Consider the following 20,291-nt stretch of genomic DNA (forward strand, 5'->3'; position numbering starts at 1 on the left):
AACAAGGTCTTCAGGCTGCAGATCTTCAGACTCAAAGATGACAGACAGGTCACCTACAGACTGTAGATATCTTGATCTTTATTATGGTTCCAGGAACTCCACAGACTGATGACTGGGCTTCAGCTTGGACTCACATTTCCCACCAAAAGACCACATGCCATTTTTTTCCTTATTATTACACATTTAGGCATTAACAGTGGAAATAACATCCATCAAAACATCTTATCAGTACAAGGTCAAGGAGGGTCTGGAGATTATCCCATGAATTATGCGGCACCCTAAATGGGATTCTGAGCCATTGCTGGTCAAGGCCACCAAACCCCTGTACTAAATAAGTGGGAAAATGCAGGGATGTTCACACTGTATCACTGTGCCAGTATCAATTACTAATCAATCTCTTCTGAAACTTGCTATCTAGACTGCCACAATATACCCATCAACAGGCTGACCAATTAAGGTACAGAAAAGTTTGTGTGTGAAGATGATTTAACACAATTTCAGAATCAAACCAAATATGAATCGCAGCTAATGTCAGAAAAGACACATTTTTAAATGGGCTAATTAAAAAGAAACATCCGATTTAAAATTTCTTCGCAGAAGAATCATTCGGCTGAGTGTTACTTAAAGCTAATGAAGAAGGTCCGAATTTCCTTTGGTGAAATAGTTATTGAGAAATACTCCCTCACTCCACGGAACGAGTGCCCAGCCTCTGAAACACAGAAGAAGAGAAAAATCAGCTTGTGGAAATCTAATATTTGTGTATTCTTTTAGACTGTAATGAAAACGGACTATTCTGATTTAATATGCACAGCAGCCTGTCATGCGTAATGAACTGATACATTACAGATCAATACCAAACCTGTTTTTGCGTGTGCGTCAAAGCAATTGAAATACAGAATAATGACTTAATCTGTAGTTCTTCAGCCTCAGTATCACCTAAGTCCATTTAGTCAATAATCCAATAGCAGTTCACTTTAAATCACAGTGCAACAGAGAGGTCCTGATCAGGTGGCGACTGGCTGAGATGTTGATAATGAACAGGACACATCACGTTAACTGACAGCACTCCTACTCAGTCATGTGGACTTACGGTCTCCTGCGACATCCGTTGCACCACTGCTTGCGTCTTCTGTGGTCTTCCACTTCCATCGCTTGATATCAGACGCGGCCCACGTGCCAGTGAGGGAGCGCTCCTCCACAGACGTCAGCTCCCCCAGGCCCTTGAGGACCTCCTGTTTAGGCAGTGAGCATTTTACCAGTGAAAATACTGGTCACCAGCCTTTCCGGAAGTCATCACCTAGACAGCCACAGAACCACACGTGGGCAGTGATGGGTCAGCTTACCTTCAAGTTTATTGTGACCGGTTTGGACAAAACCGGGTCTTCTCCCACTTCAAACAAGTGCATGATCCTGATTAGGACACGCTTAAAGTCTGGCTGCATCTTCCGGTCCTCACCTGGACGAAGAATGATTTCGTAATTCAGGATGATTATATCAGTATAATCACATCCAGTATAAACCAGCATCTGCAAAGACTGCTCCACGGGGGGGTAAAAAAAGAACAGAAATATACATATGAAAGCTTTGAGCTGCCCCACCCTGCTGCATGCTCTGCAGGTGCTTGGTGTGGTTGGAGCTGTAATGCCACCCTGGGACGCTCAGGCTAAGCAGATGGAGGTTTGGGGGCAGCACCACCGGCAAGGCTGACATTCTGCTGTGGGACGCTGAAGGAACTCGCCCTCCTTCTGCAGGAAAACACCACAGAACCACAACAGTTACAAAACTGCCTTGGGCAAACTTCGGCTGGGATTAACAGTCTAGTTTCCAGTCTTATTTCAAAGATGAAACTAGTCAGATTCCAGACACCACAACTACATTTGTGATGAATCATTTGAAGGAAAAAAATGAATAAAGATTAAAACGATAACAGCGGCAGTACAGCTAAAAGATCTAGGTCATTAAATGTCAATTATACATTAGGAAATTTAACATTGTATAAAATGAGGTCGGATGGCTGATTGGTATGCGATTTCACGTACTATAAACAAAAGGCATTGAAGTGCTGCACTTTGCTGATCCGAAAAGCTGCCTTAGGTTCTTGCTGTGTCTGAAAGGTACAGTTCCTGCTGTGATGCTGCTTATGTGTAACTGGTCATTCATTGGAAGCTCAGCCTTGCTACAAGTATGCCTAACTGATTTCTCGATAGTCGTATGTTTGTAATGTGCTATTTCAGCACTTGTGTATTGCGTCTGCGAAATAAAATACATGTAAGCAAAAGGGAATTGTGAACTTACTGGTCGAAGAGGTGCACATGACTACAGGGCGATGTTGGAGAGCAAGCGCCCCCTTTTGGTAAAGTTCAGACATGGCAGCCCTTGTACCGAGCATCATCCACAGCACAGGCTGCACCACTGAGGTGTCGTTCAGTGTGAGGTTGTAGCCCAGGTTCCACTCCTGGTTGTTCCACAGTCGCCGGTGAAGCATTACCTGCCACTCAGAACAGACAGAGTCAGACGGCCGCCTTCAGGACCGCCAGTACGAACTGCCCCCCCCCTGCTTCTCGCCCACCTCCAGCTGCCCCTCAGACTGGCCGGACACTCCATGGGCTCGCTCACTGAGGAACACCAGCCTGGTGAGCTCATCCTCCAGGTACGCCATCCGCACCATGGGGTAGAAGTTCTTCAACAACAAACCCAACACAAAAAAACGACAGACATACCGCAGTTTTTTTTTTTTTTATCAAAACATAAACATAAAAAGTTAAAGGTCTACGCTGAACACCCTGCTCTAAAATGGATGTTTACTTTTTCACAAGAGAATCTGCCAAGTCAGTTAAAAATCAGTTATAATAATACACAAGTGACTAAATCAGACTGTGGTTCCTCTGATCCTCGCTAGTACGCTGGTGTACAGCCAGGCTGTGCCATAATTTAATTTGGCCTTTATTGAGCTGTTGGCTGAATTATAATGTGTGATACATTACTTGAGCATATACCATCAAAAGTGAATCTTGATAAGAAATGTTAGATGAATGGTGGTATAGAATGTGACCTTCCATTTATCTGTGATTAATTGATGGTAACCCTGGCAGTATTCATTTTAAGGTGCAAAACCAATTACATTTTGGAACTAATAGAATAATATTTGGAAAACTAAACGGAATCATCGGCAGCCACATTCTGTGTAATGTGTTATCAATTAAAATCTCTGAAATTTAAGCCATTCTTTCAACAAACAGGTGATATGTTGGTTTGCAAGAGTGGGCAACATCCATCCACCTTCTAACGGCCAACCAATGATGCCCCCCCAAGAGAAAAAAAAAACATCTCTCTGTTTCTACATACTCTGGCGACAGTGTTATTGGTGAAAGTTCTGTGCAGCCTCTTCTGCATCTGGTACCCATTGTTGTCAGTGAAGATGGTCTTGTTGTTGCGGAGGTCAGTGGCAGTCCTCAGGACAGCCTCCCTGTTCACCACCAGGGGGCCTACTCTATAGCTCTGCTCAATTCTGTGACAAGGCATCATGCCCTTGAAGCCCACAGGCACTCGGGTGTACACAGCATACACGTAATCCTCCTCCTTCTCCTCTCTAGGAGGACACAAAAATATTAAGTGAATTACAGGGAATGGGGCTATTAATACAGAGGATAACATTATATAGCCCCTAAATTCAGCAACACTTATTTACTTCTGAGCTTCCTGCCTTCCGCGTTTTAATTTGACTGCAGCCCTAAGATGTTTAAAGCAACACTTCCTTAGTATACATATAGATTTTATTCTTACCTAAAAAACACACAGGAAAATATAATTTCATGCAATTTGGTGTTGGAAAAATACTGAAATTCTTCACTACAGCTAATGATATGGTGCATGGACAATTAAATCATTTTGCTTTTACACCTCTGATTGGAACACATACGTTGTAAACTTTAAACACAGAGATGTATCTTTATCTTGGAAAAGGGTCAAGTTCTCTGTGCTTTAGATTCCGTCTATATAAATCTGACATAATAAATAAATATTTGATTGACTGACAGTTATACACTCCTGGGCAACAAAATGGGCCATCATTACCTGTAGAAATACTGTCTGATCTCAGTCACAATCTTCCCTGGAATGATTTCCAGCCCCACAGATTTGTATGCAGCCTGCGCCGTCCCGTTGGTGCTGAAGATATAGTTGTCAGAGATGGGCCCCTCGCTGACGTCCCCGTTGGCGTGATACTCCCCGAAGTCCTGGGTCAGCCTCACAGTCCCCTTTGTTTGCCTGCAGGGTGAAAAAAACACCTCATGTCACATGCCTCAGCTACTACAGAAATCCGAGGTGAATGGAACCACATTAGCAGGCTAGCAGCACGCGGTCCAAATCCTGGGCAAACAGCTGGGGGGATGCAGACCAGGCCCTTGGATGGACTACGACGGCTTTGCTGCTTAAAGTCATAGCTGTGCGTAGCACTTTAGGGCAGCTTTCACATCATGTGACCCTCCTTTTGCGATCCCTCACTGGGGGTCAGGCTTACAGGTCGGTGACGCTGTGCAGCAGGTTTGTGTCCTGGTCGACCATCAGCTTGTAACACTCGTTCATCACGGGGAGGAGCCTCCTGCCAGTGGTCTTCAGGGGCCAGCCGCTGACGCTCTGCCGCTGGAAGGTGACCGTCCTGGCAGCGTGAGCGGAGTCGTGTCCTGAAGGTGATGCTGACGGCCGGATGAAGTACCTCCTATGCTGCAGGCCGCTCAGGCTGACCACGATAAACAGGTCGTACGTAGAGACGGACTCTGCTGCTTGCTGGATCTGTTGGGCGACATCGAAAATTAAAGCGTTGGTTATGTAGAGCAAATGTTCCACATAAGTACAAACACACTGGTACCTTCCTGCAGCAGGAGGATAATACGGTATTTGAGAAACGTTGTTTTTGAGGATACCTCATCCCTGTCAGCGCAGCAGTATAACAAATAATGAAGAACAAGCTAAAAAAAAAGAAAGAAAAAAAAACGAAAAACGTGATCTACAAGGTGCTATGTGGCTAACTATGAGGGAGCATTGTGCATTCACCTGAGAGGGAACAGGCTGCCCTTTGTCGTCATACACGGTAGCCATGGAAAACGTTACTGTGACATTGACGTACGTGGTGACATTCCAGGCCAGGGGATTGTAGAGAACTATTTGCTCTCCTGGTTCCTGTGTGAAATCTGGCACAGAGACATTGGCCAGATGAACATTTGATAACGAGTCACAACATTCTGCTGACCTTATTATACATTACACTAATCAATACCTATCAAACATATCTCATACATGATGAAGGAGGGCAAATGTAACTCACCGTCGAGAAAAACACTTTATTTATTAGTTTTGGCCAAAATAATAATAGCCGACTCTTAAATAAATCTCTGACAGCAACTGAAAGTCGAGTACTTTCCTATTTTTATCATGACAGGAACTGAAAATGGAACCAAACTGCAGTACATTCCATAATATGGTCCATCAAAAGAAGAAGGAGTAGAGCAACAAACTAAATATGGAAATGAAAGCACGCTACCTGTGTTCTGCTTGTACGTGAAGCCAAAGGAGTCAGCATCTTGGCTCAGGGAAAGCAGATTAATAGTTAATTCCTCAACTCCTGTCATGCCGCTTGTGAGATGCTTCAGGTACATGTCAGCAACCTTGGGGGATTCTGTACCCGTGATGCCATCATGGTGCTGAACCTGAGAAAGGAACAGTGTTCTTTGCCAATAGAATAGCAGATACTTGGATAGTGGTTAACGGTAACGGTGGTGGGCTTTCACCCACTTATCAATCAGGCACCTCAGAGACGGCCCATCGGAGGTCTCTCAGCTTCTGAAGGGCCCACTCCTTGGGAACGGGTCCATCCGGGAAGCTGACACAGTATCGCACAAACAGGGACTCTGCAGCATGCAGTTGGGAACTCGCCCGTCGAGCCATGCCCTTCAGAACATTCCGGGAGGCGTAGAACCCAGTCCATGCCTGAAAAGGTTCTGAGGAGAGACAATAGGGGTCTAGAGCTCTTTATACAGTAATGCTACAGATCTGAGAACCTGGGGTATTGAAGACTCACGTGTCTGTTTTCATTCCACACCAGTGTCCTTTTGTACCTCAATCAATAAGAAGGTAGCCAAACATACCACTATCATGTAGTTTTTGCCATATTGTACTTTGGTGTCACAGAGCACTGCAATAATCACTTGTTACTCATTAGATTTTAAAAGCAGTCAAAAATGGACTAGGGCTAAGACCTGCACATGCGTGGTCCACTGCGAGCCTTGAAAGGATGATCTCCAGCAGAAACAGATTTACCAGTTGAGTATGGGAGAAAGTCCTGGTTTCCCCTGACCTCCCAGGTCAGACCTGACTGGTGAACAGCTTGGAAGTATTCACCCAGGGTGGCATACTGCACAGTCACTCCAAACTGCTCCCCGTGTTGGTTGATGTACTCCAGTATGGGGTCCATGTTCTGGAACTGCACGGATGAGTTATAGAACTGCTTGTCACAGCCCTAGAAAAACACAAGATGAAAAACATACGTTACCTTCCACTTAAAAAATAATAATTGTGAAGTCACTGACCTGAGATCATGAGGTAGCAGGAATGCATCAGCATAAGACCTAAAGCAATTACTACACTAACTGTTCTTTCAGGATTAAACATTTCCAGATACTGTGAGATTAATATTAAACTAAAATGCAACTTTTTAAAAGTTTTGAAGGAGGTGTCTATGTCTTTCCCTACGAGACGCACCCAGGGCCATAGAACATGCCGGGTCCTGTACCATGCTGCCCTCTGTTGGATGTTCTTCACCATGGTCAGAGCATAGGAGTGGATGTTGTCCTTAGCAACGGGGAGGCTCATGTTGGGGTACTGCCCATCTTTGGGCGGATCAGGGAATACTGCCACACCATTCCAGTAAAACCCTGACCTGGATTCAGAGAAAGGAGAAACTCTCACTAGCTAGTAATTGAGAAATGTGACCAAACCGTTTCCATGCTGGTCCAAGTGTGAGTTTCACGGTATTTGTAGCCAGACGGAGAGACTGTACCTGTTAGAGAACGGAAGCTGAGAGGGGGTACAGTAGCTGAACTGGTCCATGGTGTGCGTGAAGATCGCTTGCTGCTCTCCTAGACTGGGCGAGCCCCTCCAAACAAACTGCAGCTCCTGCCAACACACACAAGACTTCACTGATCTTGGGACTCTGTCATGTCCGTAGTAGCTTCTTTGATACCTAATTTATAGACCCATGGAAGGGTGACATTGCGAAGGTGACCTACAAACTGTGACACTGTGGGTGCAGACTTCAATACACACCCTGCGGAGGTCGGCATGGAGAAATGACTCATTGATGGACTTTGGTTTGACCTGATCACAGTTTACGCCATGCTTTTAGCAAGCAAGCCCACTCTTTTCTTTACCCTATGTTAGCGCCCGGGGGGGCGGGGGGGGGGGGGGGGGGGGGGTTATGCAGCCAGTTGACTTTGGACCCACAGAGGTTTTTCTTCTCCCTACTTGGGAGTTTTTGGTTCCTCTCCTCTGTTGTCATCTGCCTTTCTTTAATTTCTCTGTCTTCCCTTTTCCCTGTTTTGTATTACTCTCTCTAACTATGTTGTAATGTATCACATCACACCAATATAGAGCACCTTGGGGTGACTCTGTTGTGAGAGGCATATAAAAAATTAATTGAATTGAAATTGAATTTTGAAATCGATTTGCAATTTATAATAAAAAGCTAAAACCAGGGTAAACGATCCTGTTACAAAAATATGGGGATAATAAACTAATCAAATCAAAAATTGTTGTCTGGTTGTCAGCTGGTGCAAAATTCCGCTGTCAGACTGCTGATTGGTACCAGGAAAAGAGCATTTTACTCCTCTGCTGGTCTCACTACACTGGCTGACAGTTAGAAATAGAGTCAATCTTAAAGGCTTTAAAGTTTAAGGCATTGCATGGTCAGCCTCTTCCTTAAATTGTTCATATGCTTCACATCAATTCTACTGCCTGCCTTCTTAGATCAAAGTAACCAGCTTCATCTGCCTGCTCTTCATTCTAAGTTAAAAACAAAAGGAGATCCGGCTTTTGCTGCTGCTGCTCCTACACTGTGGAATAACCTGCCTGCTCACATTAGCTACTCCCCCTTTGTTGCGATTTTTAAGTCTCGTTTAAAAACATTAATATTCACTGGCTTTAGGTCCCTTTAATGGCTTTTCTTAGTTTGTGTTTATGTTCTGTTTATATTGTTTTTTTTAAATTCATCTATTTACTTATTTTTCTTTCTTACTCTGTACAGCACTTTGGTACAACTTCAGTTGATTTTAAATGTATGATGTAAATAAATTTGACCTCACATTCAAAATGTGAAACTACAAAGAAACACTTAATCCCCAAACTACGTGTAATGCCTTTTTTAACGGGTGATAGTAACCCAGCACAGTCCTGGCTATTTAAGAGTTACACTAAACAATAATGTAAGTGGCAACAAGGTCCCGGATTCTCAGCAGTTGAATGGTGAGCTGGCTGAACTCCAATACAATAAAATAACAAATTAAATAGCTGAATTGGAAATGGTAAATGTTAAGAAAAACAACCTAAATTTAGTTGCGCTGTGCCTCTACTGTGGAAATACAACACTCACACTTGTGCACTAGGCCCAAGGCATCTCCCAGAATGTAACTGTGCAAAATGTAAAATGTGCACTAATCTAGTGGTGAGTGTAAGCTGGTCCAGTAGCGGACCTCACCAATGTACAAGGCAGAAGTTTTAGATATTGCGCTATGTGTGAAATAAGCTGCCAATACACCCGGGGTATAATGAAATTTACTAATATATTTTAATATAATAATATATTCAATAATATATTTATATATCATTATTTATTAATCCGCAATAATAAGTAATAAGAAACATAGCATGGATTCATCAAAATAATAGTAAAGATAATAATAAAGATCACAGTAAACTGGGAATGAAAAACTCAAACTATTTGGCTGCAGCCTACTGAACGAAGGTTAACCTAGCAGGCTAAATCCCTAACAACCCACTATTGGACATTCCAGCTGTGCAATAGTGGGAGCAAGCAAAATTGAGAGGTAGAAGGGCATACAGACAATCACAACAGTTAACACTAGAAGCCCCGTGCTGGTTTGACCAACTTATATCGTGGCTAGACGGTCATAAGACCAAGTCTTTAGGCAGGGACACTGTTACTGACACATAACGATCGCTAGATGGCGCTTTTTGCACAAAGCAAATAGTTTGGTTATAAGATCAGGATGCGTTCGGCTAAAGTGTCATTCATTTCAATGTTGATAGTCTCTGACTGAGTCGACTGAGAAAATCATCTGAAAATGACTAGTTTCATAGTATTTGTTTTTAATCTTTATCTTGTGTGAAGTGAAGGTTTGTGACAACTCGACTTTCTTTTGTATTCAGATTCACCAACTTCAGAGAACTTTGAGGAAACTGGATGAAGACATTTATTTAGGCATTATACTGAACATATTAAATGATACATTAGAGAAGCTCATCAAAATCTGTAAAATTTACGGCCTATAATATATGAAGGCTTTGAACTCTATTTAACAGTAGGGGAAAATTACATAGCACAATAAATCACAACGCTAACCATTTTAAGCACCTGCAAAGGAAAGACTATATGATTATATTCCATAGACATTGATTCGTTCGGTTGTTCATTCTGACAACGTTAACATTTAACATTAAAAGCGCGGAAAGCAAGAAAGTGGTGTTTGTGGCCGCTCGGCGAGAACAGGATCAAAGATTTCAGTAACAGCGTTGCTTGTGACATTTGCGTAATGAATTTCTTAATAAACAGCTGCTTGTGATTAACAACTGATTGTTTTCCATTAAACACCTCATAGAAGAGGTAAAACATAGTAATTCTTTTTTGGTTTATACTTTCATAAGGTTTTCAAATTTTTAAGACAGTACAGAAGCTAAGTTGTTTCATAACAGGTTTCCCAGTGTATGGGCTGTTGGTGCCCACACAGCATAGCGTTATAAACAAGGACGCGGAAAGTATAATCAAGGCTCAACACCGAATCTAATTCATATCACGAGTAGTCTAACACCATCTATTAGTTTTAGTTTTAGCTGAAACTAATTCCACACATGTAATAGAAAAACGTAGGCACAGCTTGTTAATGAATGAATATGCAATGCATTTTATAAAAACGATGTGTCGCAATGGATTTTTGTCAATAAAGCCATGTGTAAGTGTAGGCTTTTACAATAAATAGCATAGGCTCTGCATTTTTACCATTTATTAAAAGTGAATCACAGCACGAAACACAAAAGCTCTTTTTGGTGAATCAACAGCTGTATGGAGTGTGTATTTACAGTAAATTCGTCAGAAAACAAATTATACAAGATAGATACCAGAGGAAATCTATAAAATGAAAAAATGTAAAAAAAAATTATATACATAAGCACTTTATGAGCTATTCTGCTAGTATCCTGTGTGTCGAGATGCAGTAACACCTTTACACAGCCTGCTCAAGCAGGGAATGTCAAGCTTCCACCTCACCGATTTGTTTCTATTTCATCTGGAGAGGCATTCAACCGACAGTCTAGAACAGGGGTGGGCAATCATCCACAAAGATCCCAACGCCCTCTTAACGAGGCAGCATTCCAAGCACAAGTTTGGAAGCTCGTCTCCTCACCACTTTTGGGAGATGTCATAAGTTTTGTTCCCCGAACATCTGCCGACTTGATACAGTGGAGAAGTACTCTCTGGCAGCTTGATTTGCTGACCAACTCCAGTCAAGTTCCCTACAGAGTAGTAAATTTTGCTCTGGATACTTGCATCACTTTATCAGCATTCCAAGCACAGCTTTGGTGCATTCTGGGAGCATTTGCCACAGACAAATCTCTTACATTTCTGGCAGATGTAACAAGTTTTGTTCCCTGGACATCTGCCAATTTGACACTGTTTCCTTTTCGCAGACGGGGAAGGAGTTTCAGGAAAAGGTCGCTTACACGCTATTGTCTCTGCTGCCTTTGCCTCTTTCTGAGGTGCACACAGCTCCTTCACCAGCTCCAGAATAAATTTCCTTCTGCTTATGGTAACATTCATGCACTGTTTATACAGAATATGTGCATTAATTGCGGCCAGGTCTAAGAGGTTGTAAAACACAGCTATGGGCCATTGCCGGGTGCCTCCCTTTACCGAATACAGCCGTGCCATTTGATCCATAACATCAACGCCAACTTTAGTGCGGTTGTAGTGCGCAATTGTCTTGGGCAGTTTCTTCGTGCCATTATCAATTAAAACTGTCTGATGCCTTGTGCTCAGAAGGCATACATTTTTCTTTGGTTTTGCCTGGTAAATCGTGAGTGTGACTTTTCCAGCCTTCAGCACCTTGGTGGAAAATCTTTCAGACTGCGCCTGTGTACATGGGGGCATTTCTCGTCTTTTTTTATTCATTGTACCAACGATGGTGGTTTTGTTCTCCAGAAGCTTGTTTGCCAGTGCCAGTGAGGTGAAGAAATTGTCTGTCGTTACATTTCTTCCTTTTCCCAGGAAAGGCTCCATGAGACGCATGACAATATTGTCTGATAACCGCTCACCAGCCGGCCTACTGTCATCTTTCCCTAGATAGGGAATTGCGTTCAACATATATTTTGTTTCAACATCAGCGGCAACCCAGAATTTTATGCCAAATTTGTCCGGTTTATTGGGCATGTACTGTGTGAAACGACAGCGTGCCTTGGTAGGAAACAGTTGTTCGTCTACAGTTATGTTCTCACCAGGGGTGTAAGAAGCAATACTGTTTTTCACAAATTTCTCAAATATCTCAGATATGATGGCAAATTTATCTGTCACAATTCGGGCAGCTCTAGTGCTCTTGTCATCAAAACGCAGAAAGTGCATAATATCTCGGAATTTCTGTCGAGACATTGTCTCTTTGAAAATTGGATTTCCCAAGTCAGCAGACCAGTAGTCATCCAGTTTCATGCTTTTGCCACCTGTAATACCTCTCAAGTAAATGAGACCCACAAATGCTTTTAGCTCATAGGCTGTCAGCTTGAATTTATCGGCATTGTTTCGATCAGCTTCCGCTTCAGTGTATTTGTGAATATTTTCCCACATTTCTGTATCAATCAAGCACAGTAAACTGCTCAATGGATCTGTAACATTGTCCTTGGCATAACATGTGGGCCCAGGGGTTTCTCTCATTATACTGCATACTGGCAGTCTACCCCGAGGGTTTCCTGTTGGTTGTTCTACCCATACTGTGCCATCTCTTCCCTTTTGAATCGAGTCCGCAGCATACTCAATTTCAGAGTCTGATTCAGAACCTGAATCAGATTCAAGATTCAGATTGAACTCACTCCCGTCCTCTCTCTCATCATCTCCATCCGACACCTCACATTGTTCGCCCTCAGATTTCATCTCATCAATATCACATAGCAAGTCCAACACTTCTTTTGGGGTATAGTGCTCTTTCCAAGTCATGGTAAATAATGCAACGTGCAACCACTCAGCTGCCCCAACTACACAGTGAGGTGGACTAATTTATAGCTCTCGATGTCCCTGAAATGCCATCGATCATAATGGAATGCTAATGATCATAACAGCTCCGCCCATGCTGTCATTTCCTTTTATCACCTGCCAATTGCCCTCAAAGGACATTAGAAAATGTTAGATGTTAGAAATGACTTAGAAAATGTTTTTAAATGTGTGAAACTAACATCAATATCTCTAGCATTACAAACCTTAATGTGTCTTCTTTGGAATATGCCCACTCTCAACAAACACAAACTTCCGCTTTTATATGAAATAAAACAATCAGCTTATACGTTTCTTGATCGCATTCTACTGATCGACATGCCCTCAAGCACGACTCGCTATTGATATACCAATAAGTAATACCTAAGTAATAGCTCTCTTTTTATTAATCTGAAAGGAATTTCTGAATGACTTATTTATATAGCCAACACTTGTGCCTATATTGGTCTGTATTCCAAAGTACGATGGCTATTGACCAATTTGTGATTTTTAACATTATTTTTTTGAAACTCAGTTTACACAAAATGAGTTGCTAATATATAGAGATAAGTCAGAGCATCCACAAAAATGCATGGTTAACTCAGCCCTATTTTGGTGCATACAGGAAAATGACCGGATGATACACAGACCGATACTGAGCTTACCATAGTCTACACACAAACTATCAGAATAATATTAGGGTGTGAAACATAAATGTGTATATTATCCAATTTTCAAAATGTTTGCATTTTACCATTGTAAATTGTTGCTCCTGTAAAATACTGGCATGTCATGACGTGATCGTAATGCTTAATTTATTTGTAAATATGTAAGTAGAGAAAATAGTTACGCTCATTTAGACCTGCATGAAACAAAAATCCACGGGTTATAGTTTATAAAATTAAGTTAGTAATCATTTGCGCACACACACACGGCGCGCGCGCATATATGATCCTTGCGCCATCTACTGAAAGAGAAGAGAATGGCAGCTTGGGAAACAGCATGGTCGAACTATCCGCAATTTCGCACAAGTATGAGCAAAATAGTTTAAAGCTATCTTGTACCAGTGCGATTTTTAAAATTTAAGGGTGCTGGGCGATACAACGCACAAATTTAGGAATAGTCATGAAAGGAGGGTCCTGGAATTTGATCGAGTGCAAAGATTTTTTTTTTTGTCCTTGCGGTCAAATGACCGGCGCTCCTAGTGTTAAAGAGCAAAAAAGGAAAGTAAAAGAAACAAAATAAGCGCGCCGTTGGAGCCCTGGTATTTAGTTGGCAACTCTCTGAGCCGGGGGCAGTAAAGCATCCGCTGCAATGCCCCTCCAAGTCGCAGCTGTTCCGGGTGAGACAGAAAAAACGTCCGTGTGTATCGTTGTCAGTTCTCGTTACTAACGATGCATCATCCAGACCAGGCGAATCAGATCGTAGTAACGAACAGTCATGCAGCAGATGCTCCTGGGCTAACAGTCTAGCTGTGGGTTTGTCAATCCAGCAAGCTGCTGCCGATCTCCAAATCTGCAGCCAGCTGGCCGTGTCCCGACGACACAATAGATCCGCTTAAATGATGATGGCTTTCGGGTGACGATGGCGCTCCAAGACAACGTTAGCGGTGGAGCTAGACTAGCGGTGACTAGCAAACCAGCCCAGTGCACGGTTTAGTCCTCACGCAAATTAAGTTTGCGAACGTTGGCAGCTAAGTTAGCTACCGCCAGTAAAAAACAAAAAAAAACGTTACCGGAGACATCACAGGAATCACACCGGAGTTCCTCACACACTTCACGCCCCTCGACAGTCCCACTCCAGGGCTTAAAGCTTTCGTTCTTCCTCACCAAAATCAGTGCAGCCAACCACAACCAAAAAAACCATCCCCTCAGTCTCCTCTACTGCTCCGGCAGAAGATCCTCCGCGATCTCGCGGACGTTCCACATTTTCTGATTATCATTGGTTGATAATGAAGTTAAAATAAAAAAATACAAAGAACAAATTAATAGGATTGGTCAACACTGACGTCATTTGAACCCCAAAGCATGCTGGTAAATTGAGTTAATACAGCCTTAAAAAAACAGTATAGTAAAGCAAACCGGGCAGTGCAGTTGCACAGTACACAGAGAAATATACAGAAATATGAATACCCATGTTCTAGAGGTCCCTACATATATGATATCAGTAATAATAAAAATAGGTTTTATTTCTCCATAAACAAAAATCAAAGTGTCCACCTTTTCACTGTCAAGCTTGATGGCATCACAAGGTTTTGCTATACAATTTGTGATTGGCTATGAGAATCGAAAATGTAAATGCTTAATAAGCATTATTTTACTTAGTTATGATAAAGCATAATGGGCCCAGCTCCTGCCCTCATGTCCCTCTGTGACCAGATGTCCTTCTTAACAGCAGCCCTCAAAATATAGTTCCTAAAGGCTTTTCCCAATCTGAAACACAGCCAGCTACAGCGCCATTTCAGCTGAACAAGTTTAACATATGATACCAATCCAAAACCATAAACTCAGCAGTATTCTGCCATTCAGAACACAGATGGGGAACAGGGCAATACACTTATGCTCATCACATGCACAGATATGCTTATTGATTTACAGGTCTGCTGGTGTATGGACGTTGCTGCATAGATGTTGCTGCATTTTACATTTTTTTTGCAGACACCTCTGTCCAAAGTGAGAAAAGTAGGGCCCTCCAACCTTCCACACATAGGCACACACCCCTGACTGTAAAGAGCCACACTACCTTGTTCCTCTGCATTGTCTCTTTGAGATCGTAGTCAATGCGCGAGATCAGGTGGCCATTGAATCCGGCCAGGGCAAACAGGACGGCTGTGGTCGAGGAGGCCCCGAATGGGTCCACGTGCCATGAGAACTGGGGTCGGATCCCAAAAGTCTCATACAAGAAGCCATGGCCCTCTGCAAGGTGGAATGGAGTTAGAGGGACGCAGCAGTCTGGGTCGGAGATGGGCAATTCTACACAGATGGCCGGTGTGAATTCCATAGATAAGGAGAACTGAGCATATATTAACAAGTTATTCAAGAAACTGCAAATGGATGTATGGAAAGATGTTGGTACAGTCAATGTAGTGTGTATACTTTTACAAACAATTAAATGCATCCTGGGTGAATATCCACAGAGTGAAATCTCCAACATGGACCACCGCACCTGTAAGCTGCAGGATGTCATCAACCATGTCAGTCACAGCCTCATCATGCATGACCTGACCACCGATGATGAACTCCAGACGGCCCTCTGTGAGCAGCTGCCTTACCTGTGTGTTACACCAGAGCGTTTGAAAAATGCATCATCCAAATTAAGGAGCCGGTATACTTAAACCAAATAATTTCCCAAACATATCTACCGGTTTTCAGAAAATGTTTCGTAAATAATGACGCATTACAGAACTGTTAGTGAAAGAACTGTAATTCGGTGCCTTTTCAAATGCAAAGACCTTGGCGCTGCGGCACCTGTTGCTTGTGCTCCTTGGTGGCCGCGGAGTCCCACCAGAGGCGGAAAAACTCCTGCTCCACCGCGATGAACTTGCGATGCTTTGCCCTGCTCAGTTCCTCCACCACACTGTCGTACACGTTCACCGCGTAAGCGCGCATGCTCTCCTGTAGGAGCAAAGGGAGAAGCACCGCTATCCGTTAAATCAATATTAACAAAAAGCATTAACTAGTGTTTTGCTTGGAGATCCATCAGTTTTCGCCAATTCTATTTTAAATAACTCTTTCTAATCTCCATCATTCACTTTAAACACAGGCACACATTTCTTTACGTATGGATTTTTTCAAAGCGATAATATTTAATAGATTTATTTATACACTGGGTAACGCTTGGGTAGCGTTTTCAGCCCAACACGTCCTCCGGCAGTAAAGATCAGTCAGCTGATCGACTTAAATGTCCCCAAGAAAGTTTTACTACTACTGCCGTGTCGTGTCTTGCTTTATACTTTGGTTAAAATAAAATTGTTTACAAAACAGATCAGAAATTCGGTCCTCTATTAATACTGATGGTTTCATATTAAATGTTACGTTTAATGTATGTACGGAAGAAACAGATTTAAATAACTGCCGACGGACTAACATGCACTGTACCTGAACTGTGTACACCCAGCCGACATCCATATGACTGTGAGGAATAACAAAAGCTTGGATTGGGTCCGCTCCATCGCTTTTCACAACTAATGCGATCTGTAAAATAACTAAATATATACAAGGGATATGCATCTCTCAGCCGGAGCGACCGCCGTTCATCGTCACAGCGCTACTTCCTTGTTATTGCTGCTGACGCGAATGACATCAGCACAGTTTTCCCTCCCCTAGTATGGTGGGCGGAGAGATCAAATTCCCTGCAAAAACGTGCTGTCTTCCGCAGGAGGCCTAACCAACGGAAGCTGTACGCCCCCAAGCGCCTGCAGGGTAGCCAACTTTGGCGTGACACGCATGCTTTCTGACTCACGCAAACAATCACGGGAAATCTAAATTATTCCATTATAAACCTATAATTAGCTACAACAAACGCGTTGGCGGTAGTTTGCAAACTCTACAGACGATTTGCAAGGCAATAAAACTACATGTACATACATGTAAATGCATGTGCATGTGTGCATATAAATGTCGCTGATCATTTTCTGAGCAAAATTCCCTAATTTCATTTTATGATGTAATCTGTGAGTACTTGATTCTTGATTAGCAGTTGTTTTTAATGATTAATTCCATCCATCAATTTTCTGAAATCCCTTATCCTATTCAGGGTCGAAGGGAGTCAGAAGCCTATGGGCACAAGGCAGGGAACAACCCAGGAGGGGGCGCCAACCCATCACATTGTCACATGCAGCATCACTATGGCATATTTAGCTTGGTTAGAGAACATTACAGGTAGTCAAATACTAAGGGAGTGAATATTTAGAGCTGACAAAGATAATTATTCTAATGATGATTTGTGGCTTATCAGACAGATTGAACTGGTGAGTACATGATTGTGAGAGAGAAGGGAATGAGAGAGAGAGAGAGAGAGAAGCCAGTCATCAGTCAGCGCTGTAACTGGGGAGTGAAGTTTATGCGTTAACATCATGGACTAAAGTTCAAAAACTGTGAATAACCCTGCGTACAGTATTTTATGAACATTATTGTTTGTTGCTAAACAAACAGGAGTAAAAAAGTAATAAACATGATTTATCCTGCTTGCAATATGTTTTCTGTACTTCCTGAATTTCAGTGCAAGATTAAATTTTTAATAGTTAATGACACAATACAGCACTTTTGATTGGATGGGCCAGCTGTCAATCTGGATGGCACCGCTCTTATTTTACATCAACACTGCTGAAGAATGCATTTATTCACTGCTTTACATGCATGCATTTATTTGGCAGCTACTTTTGGCTAAAGTAATGTACAACCAAGAAAACAGGGTCAGACTTCACTCAAGGATCCAATGGTAAAATTACCCAGTTGACCATGGGATTTGAACCAGTGACCTTCCAGTTAGCAACACAGCATCCTTACCCACTAAATCATACACCATCCCCGACTCAATGATGCATTGTCGAGGAAATGATTCTGGGAGGTGTGAATTCTATCACAGAGACATGAGTGCTCACAGATCAGATTCCATTCTCTGCTCCTAGTCTTCTCCCCGGAAGCATTTTTAATTAATTCAAAGGTTTAACTTTTAATCTCAAATTCTTCCTTTTCTGTCCATTTAATCAAGCGACGTTTGTTACATTTCTTTTTTAGCTCTTCCCCATTTCTCTTAAAAAACCTTAATGTCAAACTTTTTCTATTCTTATTTACAGATTATCCTTGTCAGATTGTGGGATGTTTTTTTTGCTTCTGGTCTCTAATTCCATTCTCACTTGCTATTCGACTTAGAAATTAAATGGTATAAAAATTTAACATCATGATTATAGAGATCACAATTATCACGGTCATCAGTATTCTTGTGGTATGTGCTGAAAATGCTCAAAAATACTGATACACAAGCTGACATCATTTCACCAAGTTTTGTATTGAAAACCACAAATAAAATTTGCAGTATTGTGCACTTTTTGTTTATACAATCATTAAAATAAAAACATAGCCAGTTCCTTGTGCAAACATATGAAAACCATATCAAATGTGCATTAACATTGAAAGTCTATGGAGCGATGTCACCACCTACCGCTATGTTTTCACTGACAGCGAAGGAACCCAAGCTGCATGCTGCACCTGGGTACCTGCATCAGGAAGGCTATTGCTACCAAAGTAATACACCATGGTTTTAATGCTAGTTGAAATTTTAAGTGGTTATACTAAGAACTGCCAGGAATTTAACCGGAGCCAAGATTCCTCTTGAGGAATCTGGTTTTCCATTGTTCATTCTGTCATTAATGACACATTTTAAACCTTTAAAATAACCTCTTTGGCTTTTCTGTTTTTCTCCTGACACATCTCTTTGGCCTCTTTCACTTCCTTCTCCACCATCTCCTTCATTTCATCTTCCCTTTGTGTTTACACAAATACTTCTCTTATTAGCTTTCTAACAACACTTTCTTTGACTTATAAAGCAAACACCCTCTTGTCCTCAAAATTTGTCATTTCCATCTGCACATGCATATCTCTCATAGCATTCTCTTATATATATATATATATATATGTTGCATTTTGATCAGATTCTATATAGTTTTTCTTTACTGATATTAGGTTTCCGAACTTTTTCGCTGTCTATCTCCTTTCATTCTTCACTTGCTCTTCTGCTTTCTTCCCCGTTGTCTTAACATTTCCTTCTAGTGTCATTCAGTTCTTTGTATTCAGATGGATCTTTTGCACTTCCTTTGCTGTGCTCACTCTCCTAGAAAACCACTTTTAGTAATAACTTCTTCATTTGCCTGTCTAATGTCAGTGACGATACTCCTTGTTTACCTTGTGCCAAGCATTAATATACAGACTCTAATGTACACTCTACCACCCACAATCTAATTGTTCACCTGCCTGACCCCTTTCCCATCTTCGTTGTTTGTTTTCCCCTGTCTCTGTGTTTTGGCTTATTGCATGCACCAGGTTTGTTGTCTCGAATGAACCCCGTCCCATTTCCATATGCATTTAGAGTATTTCCACCTTATATTAATTGATCTTGTGATCATCCATCATCCGTAACCACATAACAAAAGTTACCTGGGTGGAAAATACAATGTCAAGTAAAACTACTGGCAACCAAAGAAGTGACCTAAGAAACCATCTTCAGAACTTCAACTGAAAGAAAGTCTAGAAAGTGTCAAAATTCTAGCGATGATGACATCACATTGGACCAAGGCTGATGGTGCAGTTTCTACTGATTTATGTGGAATCTATCCGCATTTATATTATCATATGACAGCAGACCACACACACTTAAGCAAAATTAATATGAATTCATATTCAGATTTCAGGCAAAGTATAGTTGTGCACAGCACTGAGGAAAAGGATGAATAACTATACCTTCATCATACATGGAGTTACACAGCTCCATCTTTACTGAAAGATAGCCTTGGCTGAAGTGTTCTGTCACTAGGAGACTGGAAGTAGAACTAGGCAATTGATTCATTAACCATTGATTTAAATACTGCATAGTAAAATCTTATTAGAATAGGCATCTGCATTCTACTCAGCAAATGCATTTTGTGTTCCATTTTCATTCATTGAAGGAGATAACAACCATCATGTACAATATTTATTTATGTTGTGCATTGCATTACATTGTAACTTGCCTTCTTACAAAGGTATAACAAGTCATATTATTTTTATAAGTAAACAAG

General features: G+C 41.8%; 1 protein-coding gene across 3 annotated transcripts; it reads right to left on the minus strand.

The window, feature by feature from the left end:
- Positions 1–58: 58 nt before the first annotated feature.
- man2b2 (mannosidase, alpha, class 2B, member 2) lies at positions 59–16,820 on the minus strand. 3 transcript variants are annotated; one of them, XM_023836441.2, is made up of 19 exons: positions 16,615–16,820; positions 15,985–16,131; positions 15,683–15,788; positions 15,260–15,432; positions 7,055–7,170; positions 6,757–6,934; positions 6,316–6,514; positions 5,806–5,996; positions 5,540–5,705; positions 5,053–5,189; positions 4,520–4,791; positions 4,075–4,266; positions 3,346–3,589; positions 2,570–2,680; positions 2,296–2,488; positions 1,599–1,745; positions 1,344–1,456; positions 1,091–1,232; positions 59–709 (listed from the first exon to the last, which is right to left on the minus strand). In XM_023836441.2, the coding sequence occupies exons 1-19, from the start codon at positions 16,744–16,746 to the stop codon at positions 618–620; spliced, it is 3,051 nt and encodes a 1,016-aa protein (XP_023692209.2). In that variant the 5' UTR covers positions 16,747–16,820; the 3' UTR covers positions 59–617. The 3 variants fall into 3 exon arrangements, with proteins under 3 accessions (XP_023692209.2, XP_023692210.2, XP_023692211.2); XM_023836442.2 differs by lacking the exon at positions 16,615–16,820 and having other exon boundaries at positions 15,969–16,104; XM_023836443.2 differs by lacking the exons at positions 15,260–15,432; positions 15,683–15,788; positions 15,985–16,131; positions 16,615–16,820 and adding an exon at positions 14,253–15,226.
- Positions 16,821–20,291: the final 3,471 nt, after the last annotated feature.

This window comes from Paramormyrops kingsleyae, chromosome 12 (genome assembly GCF_048594095.1).
Source record: "Paramormyrops kingsleyae isolate MSU_618 chromosome 12, PKINGS_0.4, whole genome shotgun sequence".
In the NCBI taxonomy this organism is placed as follows: Eukaryota; Metazoa; Chordata; class Actinopteri; order Osteoglossiformes; family Mormyridae; genus Paramormyrops; species Paramormyrops kingsleyae.

Excerpts from the sequence above, each read along its gene's own strand:
- man2b2 (XM_023836441.2), bottom strand. The coding sequence starts at position 16,746 with ATGCATATCCCTTGTATATATTTAGTTATTTTACAGATCGCATTAGTT. Across the intron at positions 15,789-15,984 it reads CCAAGGAGCACAAGCAACAG|GTAAGGCAGCTGCTCACAGA; the intron begins GTGCCGCAGCGC and ends TGTAACACACAG. Across the intron at positions 710-1,090 it reads AACGGATGTCGCAGGAGACC|AGGCTGGGCACTCGTTCCGT; the intron begins GTAAGTCCACAT and ends TCTGTGTTTCAG.